The sequence below is a fragment of the Cyprinodon tularosa genome, unplaced genomic scaffold (assembly GCF_016077235.1).
Source record: "Cyprinodon tularosa strain WSP-4 unplaced genomic scaffold, ASM1607723v1 ctg560, whole genome shotgun sequence".
In the NCBI taxonomy this organism is placed as follows: domain Eukaryota; kingdom Metazoa; phylum Chordata; class Actinopteri; order Cyprinodontiformes; family Cyprinodontidae; genus Cyprinodon; species Cyprinodon tularosa.
The window spans coordinates 1,555,792-1,566,270 of NW_024039297.1; the positions used below are offsets into that span (position 1 = coordinate 1,555,792).

At 43.3% G+C, this 10,479-nt stretch overlaps 1 protein-coding gene across 1 annotated transcript in view; it reads left to right on the forward strand.

Moving 5' to 3' along the window:
• tmem104 (transmembrane protein 104) overlaps positions 1 to 10,275 on the forward strand; it is a 97,479-nt gene extending 87,204 nt beyond the window's left edge. The window contains exon 10 of the mRNA XM_038305676.1: positions 9,332 to 10,275. Coding sequence (XP_038161604.1) covers positions 9,332 to 10,095 — 764 coding nt within the window. The 3' untranslated portion in view covers positions 10,096 to 10,275. The remainder of the gene's footprint in view (positions 1 to 9,331) is intronic.
• Positions 10,276 to 10,479: the final 204 nt, after the last annotated feature.

Sequence of the window (10,479 nt, forward strand, 5' to 3'; positions counted from 1 at the left end):
ATATTGAACAATCAGCAACAGGTTTTCACTCTGCGATGGTGAAGATTGGAGCTGCCTCCTTTCTTTGGAGATCAACTTCTCCTGAAGTGAGAAATTATGTATTTTAAAGCCTGCAGATCATTTTTCATTCTCTTTTATTCAAAAGCTTTAACAGTGAAGCTTCTTCAGTAACAGATTGAGATTGAAAATTACTCTAAACGCTCCAAAATTTGAATTTTGTTGCCTAGTTTTATAGGTTTCCAGACTGCAGAGATGGGTGCAGAAAACCCACAGTGCTCCTTATTTTAGATCTAGCTGCTTTATACTTATGGCACATGAAAAATATGGTCTGTTTTCAACCAGATTTAACATCAAATGCTATCCTGAGTCATTTCATGGACCTGTCCACCTCTAATGAGCTGATACAGCCTTTTTTTTTATTTACTTTGTTCCTTTAATTAGCTAAAGGTCATAATAGCAGATAACAGGGGTTATCTGACCTGCTCAGCTGAAGCCCCGCCTTTTTAATGCAAACAGGTAAACCTGCAAAGACGAGAACTTCCAAGCTGCGGGGTCACAGGATTCATTAACCTAAATAGTTGAATTAATTCAGACAAAACATGTAAACAAACCATCTGACTGGAAAAACAAATCCTCACTGAACTAATTAAGAAATGACAGACAGTAATGTGTTAATATTGGTTAATCAGACCATCACAGCACAACCGGGGTAACTAAGCAACACAAACACCTACAGGAAAATAACAAGGTACAGTTAGGTTTTATGGTTATAATTCATTTTTCTAAAACAAAAATATGCACAGAATGTCTAGAGTGATGCAGATAAAGGTTTAAATTTTTTTAAATAAGTTGCACCGGGTCCAAAAATATCCAGATATTTACCTCTGGTTATGATGCCAGCGTTGGAATGAAAGGATTCAGCACCGGTAGGACTGGCAGGTTAAAGTCATGCAAGACGGAGCCCAAGCGTTTCGAGATCTTAGTAAATCTTATAAAGCTGCTAGATTTAAGCGGTTTTACCGTCAGTAGATGGCTGAGAAATGGCTCCTTTAAAAAGATTCAAAACGAGGCTGAACGTCTGTCTGACTTATGGAAGCAGAGGGACTGAGCTGCTGTTCCTCTGAACAGGCAGGTTCATGTTTGGCTTGGTTAGCATTAGCATTAGCATTAGTGGAGCTGCCAACCAGCTGGCTAACGGTACAGAAGGAGAGCGGGGAAAACACGAGTGGACAAGGAGGGGTTAAACTTCTAGGTATCACCTTTAAGCTAAACTACACAAAGGCAGAAAATCAAAATGCATCGATTCATCTCATGGGTTATTCAGCAGAGAAAGACATCATTTTTATAATTGAACTTTATTGATCTCAAATTTGAGAAATGTATCTCTGCATTTAACCCCTCCCCCTGAGGAGTCTGAGGAGCAGTGTGGGGTTACGGATGTTCCACCCACAGTGGAGACTGGGAGTCATACTGGGCCAGAGCACAAGCGCACTGCTCTAACCACTAGGTCAGAGGTCACAGATTAGCGAGCTGCGGTCTGGATCCGGACCCACCTGCTGGCTAATCCAGACCCAACCTCAAAACATTAAAAACATTTCTGTATGTTGTCCGACGGCAGTGTCTAACTTCACCTGCGCCTCTTCTCCTGTTAATACGGTAAAGCCCTGGGGAGCGTCCGGCTCCAGGCTGCACGTGATCCAAATGAGCCAATGAGCTGTCAGTCTGGGTTGCTGCTGCTGCTACTTTTAGACACAGCAGGCAAACCTGTGGCAAGCCGGGCGATGGGAAAGAAGGAGAAGACCATGAGAAAAAGAGAGCAGAGAAAGTGTGGACTGCTGGAAGAACTGCGGTGAACTGGTGAAAGAAAAGTGAAATGGCGTGCTCAAAGATGACCCTGCACATTTAGAGGATGTTTGGCTCAACCTGCTGCTGTGAAGCAGGATTCTCCACCATGAACAGAATCAACAATAAATCTGGATCCAGTCAGGGTTCTGGCGGGTCCTTAAAAAGTCTTAAAAGGCATTGAATTCTTCAAAATAAAATTAAGGCCTTAATTGGTATTAAAATGTCTTAAATTTATTTTTGTAATCTAAATAAAACGTTAAAATTGACTTTTTTTTCTTTTATAAAAAAAAAAAAAAAAACAGCTCGCCATTATTGGTTCCGTCCCGATAGCGGAACCAATAAAAGCGTTGTAGCGGCCGTGACATTTGGGAGATGCACCATTAACTTTTTGTCTGCAAAATCTGAGCAAGTGTAAATGTAACCATAATTGTCTCCAGCCAAGAGTTTTCTCCATGGCTAAAACCAGGGAACATACATGAGGCTCAGTGGATTTAGGGCAAGAAGTCATTCAAGCTCAGAACGATGGGAATTAAGGCAGTGGAGTCGCACATGCGAAGCACGAAACACAAAGCATCAAAATGGAGTTACTGAGAAACAGCCGGTATTTCTCAGTTTAGTTCCACCCTTGTCTCTGCAACGCCTCCACTTATCACCAAATCAAACATACTAAGAAAACCATACAAAGAAAAATAGCTGCTAAAAAGACTTAGCACTGGTTATGTTGGGGCTTTAAAACTGATTTGTTTTGTTCCCTGCTAAAACAAAGTTTGTGAATTCAGTTAAATAATTGTTAAAATATATCTGTCATTTGTGTGTTTTTAGCTTTCTTCCTGTATGGGAAGCTTTTCAAAATCTGAAACATTAGTGCAGTGCTTTATGTTAAATTAAACCTTTGGGTTAAGTTGTCGCAAGCAGGTTTTTCTTGTGTTTCTTGTGAATTTGGTCTTAAATTTTTATTTCAAGTGGCATTAAAAAGTCGTTTGAATTTAACTTATTTAAACCTTATGCTGTAGGAACCCTGGCCAGGCTCAAAATGAGCACCTTGATATGTGCTTGAGAATGGCTTAGTCTCTGGTTAAACTCAGGTTTAAAGCCTTGCAGGGCAGCCTAAAGCCCACTGCCAACATTAAGACAGAAAAAAACAAAAAAGGCCTGTTCAGGTGTTTTATAAAATATGGAACTCAGGAAATTTTCTATAAACCAAACTAAATAATTGTTGTTATCTACTTAAAAAACGCTTTAGATTTAAAATGGGGAAAAAAAGTTAAATTTTTAAAAAATGTTTTTCTTTTAATTGAAAAACTCAATGTATAACATGGATGCATTAAAAACCTTATTTTATTTCTGTGTTAAATTCTGTTTAAAGTAACAGATTATAATTAAAAACGTCTCTGGACCTTTACTGGTTGATGATTTATTTATTCTGACCCCGCTGATTTATAATTGGTTACCCGTGCACTAGACCATCATGCCCCCCATATTTAACTTTAGTTAAATTATTTATTTATTTATTTTCTTTTGAGTTGGACTCCCAATGTGAAGTGCTCTGTAAGCCTTACCTAGTATCATCCTTCTTTTATTGAGATAATTATAATCTTTATCACCTCCAACTCCATGGCTTCGAGCTTCATGGAACCAAAGCGGCTTTGCACGTCCTAACAGCAGCAATCTCTGTAGATCACCAGCAACACGTTCACTTGTTGTGCGTGGATTTTGAGTCTTTGAGGATCCGTCCTTAAATGTTTGCAGTAATTGAATCACACAGAGAGCTTGTTTGTTAATTACGAGACATCTGAGACCAAAATGTGATGAACTGATGTCACTCTGAGCTGTGGAAGCCCAAAGGAGTCGACTAGTGGAAAAAATCTAGATTCTGTAAAATTGAAATCTTCATAAACGGAGATTACTCTCCCTGCTCTACAGCGGCGTTTTCAGAGTCCCCTTCCAGCGGACGTTAAAATTCTGAGCTGAGAAAACGTCTAGGCTGTCGACTTGGAGCCTCCTTCAGAGGCAGTGAGACTCGTGAGTTCAGTCACAGAGAGGGCTGAAGGTGTGTGGCTCCGATACGAAGCGTTCTGTGGATGTGTGGCCTCCTGAATGTCAGCGTGTTTAAAGGACGCCCGGTGATGAGAGCTGAGGAGCCCGGCTGGCTGCTGGCCATCCTCAGGCTATGACTAACACCTGCTGTCACGCGCTGATTGTGTCTGTGTGGAGGAAAGATGACTGTCAGCCCTTAACAGGACGCCACGCTGCGGCCGGGGACTCTTTTCGGCGCGCTCACGCTGGTTTCCAGAGACGCACCTCCAGAAATCGATTGGAGACGGGAGGCGAGGAGCCGCAGACACTCTGGGGCTCGTCTGTCTTCTACCTGACTTCTAGCGCTGCGTCCTGCTGCACATTTTCTGCCTCAAGTTTCCAAGACAAACAGCTGGATCCCGTTTAAAGGCTGTTTTAGGAAATTAGAAGGAACAGAGGCTTCTGCCTCATGGCGGGATTTAAAGGATGGTCGTTTAAGAGAAAACATTCAAAGCTAGAGTTCTGCTCTGCTCTAAACTAATGACTTTTTAACAATAAACTAATTCAACATCAGTTTATTCATTTATTACTTATCAGAGAAAGTAGGACATTTGTGTTACTTTAGTCAAATGTCAGTCAAATAATCAAATTAGGGCTGTCAGTTTTAAAGCGTTATTAACACGTTAACTGCTTTAGACTATAACGCCGACATTTTTTTTTTTTTTTTTTTAACAGTGTCCTGTCTAGCAAGGTGGCAATAAGAATAATTGTCTTGTTGCCAAAAGGAGCCCAACAGATTTTACTTTCACAAGTGTAGCGGTATCGCAATTGCCATACTGCTCCACTTGTTTCATGTATATAAATTGCTTTATTATAATTATGCAGGGAGTTTTACAGTTCATATGGACACTGCAATGTAAGTAGAGCAGAAAAACAGAAGAAGAAGAAGGAAAAAGAAAAAGAAAAAAAAACAGGACAAAAGATGAAAGAAAGAGGAGATAGGAAGGAGACAATGACAAAACATTTTCAGTCTGCTTCAACACCTGTAATGAGATGGAAAAAAAAAAAAAAAAAAAAAAAGAACAGCACAACCAAAAGACATGGTACGAGACATACAATAAAGCAAACACCTTGAAACTATCGCTAAAGTAATATTATTAAGTCTGACATGTACTCTGTGTTACCTGAAGATATGAATGTGGGGTTTCTGTTTGGAAGTGAATCTCTAAGTACCTGAAGCCTAGCACCTGTAGTTGTTTGTGAGGGTGAACTTGTGCATGTAAAGTTTAACCATAGAAAAAATGCTCAATAGTGGTTGTGGAGAGCCGGAGAGGCACACCCCCCAGAGCACTGAGTCCAGCGCCGGGAGACCCAAAGCCCCAAGCACCCAAGGGGACCCCAGAAGCGAAGGCACCAAGGCGGGGCCAGCCCCGGAAATCAGACCCCCACCAAGGCAGGAGGAGAGACAGCCACGAAGAAGCCCCCCAGCCACCGCCATGCCGGCGCCCCGGGGAGCCGCGGGGACGAGTCCGCGGGCCCCGCCGGCAGCCAGCCACCCCGAAGTAGGGCCGGGCACCGAACACCAGACCCCCCACGGCGCCGACCGAAACGCCCCAGCCCCACAGAGCACCGAAACACGCCCCGCCCCCCAGCACCAAGCCCCGGCGACCGGCCGCAACACCCACCGCGACCGCACCACCCAGGAAAAACACTCAGGTGGCCCCGCCCCCGGCCGGGGCCCATGCGCATCCGCCGCGAACCGGCCGCGAGCGCCGCGGGACCCCTCCAAAACGCCCCCCCGGCCAAAAGCGCAGCCCCACCCCACCGAGACCGATGCCAACAGCGCGCAACGAAACACACCGCGCACAGAATCAGCCCGAGAGCGGAAAAGCCGCCCGGCGCAAAACCGCAAGAAGAGCAGACCGCAGCCGGCGCAACCACCCCCCCCAGCAGCCCGAGGGGCAGCACATTTTTTTTTAACGCACGTTAATCGTGCATCAAAACAAACGCACCGTGCGCTTTTGTTCTTTATTTTTCCGCAGTACTGTTTGTTTTACCCTCGGCGCTTTCCGTAGCTTCAGGAACGCTAAGTTTTGGGAGAGACCGCAGCATAACCCCAGGCTCACACAGACTCCGGTCTTACCGTTGCGGTGCGGTGGGTGCGGCGCCACAGTGATTCCAAGTCATTAAAAAGACGTAAACCTCTCTCACCAGCTGCCGAGCTGTCCGGCTGCGGTTACCGAGACACTCGGTTGCCGGAGCCCTCCGCAACAAGCTCTCGCAAATATCCTTATTTGGGCCGTGTTATCGCGTGAAGTTACGTGAACTCAAGTGAACTTCTGTTAAATCTCCGGACCTGTTGCCGGAGCCGCAGAGCCGCACCGCACCGTAGTCAAAAGGGCTGTGTGAGAGGGGGTGTGCGGGAGTTGCGGTCTCCGTCGGCTCGGTAACCGCACCGGAGCCAGTGTGAGCAAGGTGTAACAGACCCGTGCTTTGAATGAGCAAAAATGGCCAGCAGACAAGGTATCCTGAATGATAAGTTTCATTTTAAAGTTATCCCAGAAGGCTGTCTTGACAAAACCTGAGTCCAGAAGAAACGAGCGTCTCACTGGCTTAGTGCCAACAAGACAAAGAAATAAATTAAGTCATGTGGAATGCACTGCTGCTGCACTTCCTGTTCAGATCAAAGGAATATTAAAGGATTTTGAAAATGTTCTACATGTAAAATGTTATGTTGCTGAGATGACTGCAAAGCCCAGTTATTGTAAATTCGTTTGATTTATTTATTATTTTGTGAGTAACTTCATTTTATTTGAATTAAGTCTGAATTTCACGGAATGTGCACTTTATTTTAACATCTTTATTTTGTCCTATGTTTGAGAATAAACTTAATTTTATGGAGTTCTTTGAAGTACTGTTTACTGTTCTGTAGTTTTGTAATTTTTTACAGTTTTTGAATAATTATTGGCCGGAATTTAAACCAGGATATTTTTATTCTAGTTTTTTAAAAGTGCTTTAAAAAAATAATAATAAAAAAAAACTTATTGTATAAGCAAGTTTTTTTTTTTTTACATTATTGCACATTTGCATTTTTTAAATGCCCAAATAAAATAAATAAAATAAAAAGATAACATATGCGATTAATTTGCGATTAATCTTGAGTTAACTGTTGATATTATGCGATTAATCGCGATTAAAATTTTTAATAGTTTGACAGCACTAAATCAAATGTATACAAAGTTACCAGTATATTTGTATGAATGCCAACAACAAAAAACATTATAAAAACACTTTAGAAAAACAAAACATAATTTTATGTGTAGGTTTACTTTTAGTACATAAATCTTGCCCTTCTAATGCTTTATGAAGGTAATCTGTGTTTTGCACGGTCCAATATTGTGTGACAAACCTAAAGAAATTATGTGGCAGTTTAATAATGGAGAGACTATTAATCAGCTTTATACTTTTTTTAATATAAAAAAATATTTATTTTCTGATAATGTGTTTATTAAGAGGTTATTTTTGGTTGCAAATTAACAAAAATCTAGAAAAAGTAAACTATATTCCTTTTGCTTTTTCCAGCTCGGTCACTTTTAAAAAGAATGCAGGAAAAACAAAAAGGTGCATCAGCTGCCCCCACAGGCTGTTAGCCACGACTTACGCTGGAACCAACTCCTGCTAAAAGTCTGGTTGTAGGATTTAACTTTTTTTCGGTTCACTGCGTTAAATTTATTTCAGAATGTCAGGTCTCGGCTCCTTTACGTGGATTTTTTCCACCATCGTCCTTGTCGTGAAAGGTTAAAACTCAGTGAAGATCTCACTGAATTGCTTGAAAGCTGCTCTTCAAGTTCATCTGAGGTCGTCGCCATAATCTCTACTTCACTGCCTGACTGACTACTAGCTACATCAACCAAAGCCATTCATTTTGGCGCTGCTGATTGGCCAAATATTTATTTGGCCAATCAGCAGCGCTTTGAATGAGCGCCCAAGAAGAGAAATACTTTGTTCTTTCGGTGGAAATGCTTTGTTGAATGAGAGTTAATTGGTAGAAGTGTTGTTTTGATCATTTATATTACATGTAGCCACGTACTATTAGGTAGAACTGACATCCATAATACTTTTAAAATCTACATTTATTATTTATGGCTTTTCCCCTCCACATCTAGGGACAATAGCACCCTAGCGCCCCCTATGGGCCACCCGTCTCTAAATATAAAGTTAACATTTTAGCATCCTGGCTGGTGTTTTAACTGTATAGCAGACACACTTTTGTTTTCTGTTGGTTTAATTAGATTTTCAGCACTGAGTTTATAAAGTTGATGGTTCTTTAGTGTTTGGATTAGTTTGTTCTTTATTTGCCTTTCTGGAGTGGTAGATTCTCTTTAGGACAAAAATTATGACAATCAAATGATTATTTTAAACCTCGTCTGTTCCTGTTTGGCTGTGACTCCATCCTGGAGAGAAATATTAGCTGCGCTGCTATAGGCTTAGACTGCTGGAAGACATAGGGACCCCTTTTTCATCATTCTGCTTCATTCTATCTCTATTCTCCCACTCTGCAGAATCTGTTAGTTCAATCTCTAACGTTCTGCTCTCTCTGCTTTTTCTGGTCTGTTCCTGTTTGGCTGTGACTCCATCCTGGAGAGAAATATCAGCTGTGCTGCTGCCATCAACACCTTTGTTTCTAGATGTTGGAGATCTGCCTGTTTTTCAGTGTAGTCCTGTTTCTCTTACTGTGACTGACTGGATGTGCTCTCTTCATCCTCTGACATGGGAGCTGCCTTGGACCTTGTCTGCCTGGCTGCTCTTTCCTGGACGGGGCCGCCTGTGGAGCTGGTTGACAGTTGCCTTTTGTATCTATACTTCTTTTTCTATGTCTGCTTCTTTCTCCTTGAACCCCAGTGGGCCTCAGCAGATGGCCGCTCACACTGAGCCTGGTTCTGCTGGAGGTTTCTTCCTGTTCAAAGGGAGTTTTTCTCTCCACTGTCGCTACAAGCATGCTTAGTGTGAGGGATTGCTGAAGAGTCAATGAGTCGATGCAATCAGCTGTCCTAAAGAGAATTCATCTTTGTTCATTTTCTGAAACTCCTGCCGGTTCAAAACGTTGGTCAAATAAAAAGGTTAACATTTAACTTCAATGAGCTAAACCAGTGAAAATCCTAATTAAAACTACTAATAACAAGAAAAACGCTGTTTATTGGTGCGCCCGTAATGTTTAGTTTGGTTTTAACCAAAGTCTGTCAGCTGTAGTTCTTCTAAATGTCCTGAAGGTGGCGATGTATTAACTTTCAGCCCTGTTCTATAGTCTGAGGTTTTATTTTCTAATAATAATAAGCTGGTAGTTTAACCCTTTTTGTACCAGTAGTGACCACAGGGGGCGTTGCTTAGAATGAGTTTCTGAGCGTTTGATGCATCACGGTGTGTAGAACTGATGGATCCAGTCCCTTAAATCTCTCGTTTGTTTCCGCAGCTTTCACCATGATGATCATCTTGGCTCTGATCCGAATCGGGAAAGGCGCCGGAGAGGGCCGCCCTCCTGTCGCCAACCTCTCCGGCGTGCCCAACCTGTTCGGGGTGTGCGTCTACTCCTTCATGTGCCAGCACTCCCTGCCGTCGCTTGTGACGCCCATCTCGGATAAGAAGCGAGTCGGTACCCTGGTTCTGGCGGACTACGTCCTGATCCTGGGCTTCTACGTCCTGCTGTCGTTCACCGCCATCTTCTGCTTCGACAGCTCGCTGCTGCACGACATGTACACCCTGAACTTCACCGACAACTGCAACGTCTTGGACATCCCCGTGCTGCGCTACTTCCTGGGCCTGTTCCCGGTTTTCACCATCAGCACCAACTTCCCCATCATCGCCGTGACGCTCCGAAACAATTGGAAGACGCTCTTCCACCGGGACGGGGGCACCTACCCGTGGGTGGTGGACCGGATCGTGTTCCCCCTCATCACTCTGGTGCCGCCCGTCATTGTGGCTTTCTGCACGCACAACCTGGAGTCCCTGGTGGGCATCACGGGGTCGTACGCGGGGACAGGGATCCAGTACATCATCCCGGCGTTCCTGGTGTTTTACGCCAGACGCCACCTGGAGCCGGTGATGGGCAGAGACGCCGTCAACAAGCACCGCTCTCCTTTCCGCCACGCCTTCTGGGTGTGGTTTGTGGTGGCGTGGGCGGCCTCCTGCCTCATGTTTGTCACCGCAAACATTATCCTGACCGACACGAAGAAATGAGGACGGCTTTCATGAAACCCTGCGACTGTTCGGCCAGTTCCTCTGTTTTCTCGAGGCCTTATTGCTGCTGGATGGGACCGTGTGCCTTTAAAATAAAAATAAAAAACAGACTTTAGTTGCTTAAATTAAGTTTGATATTAATTTATCAGATTTTTAAAAAGGGACAAAATGTTTTTTGTTCTAAGTTGTGTTTTTTTTCAAAGGGATTTTTATTAAAATGATCTTTTCTCATCCTACAGCTTCCAGAGGCTCCTTGAATCAGACTAGTGGGCCGTTAGCCGGAGAGGAAAACACAGGGAAGCATCTAAAGGTTGCAGGATAGTAGCACCACCAATGTCTCAACCTGCTACCTCGAACCTTAGTGTTACATTTTCCAACGCACAA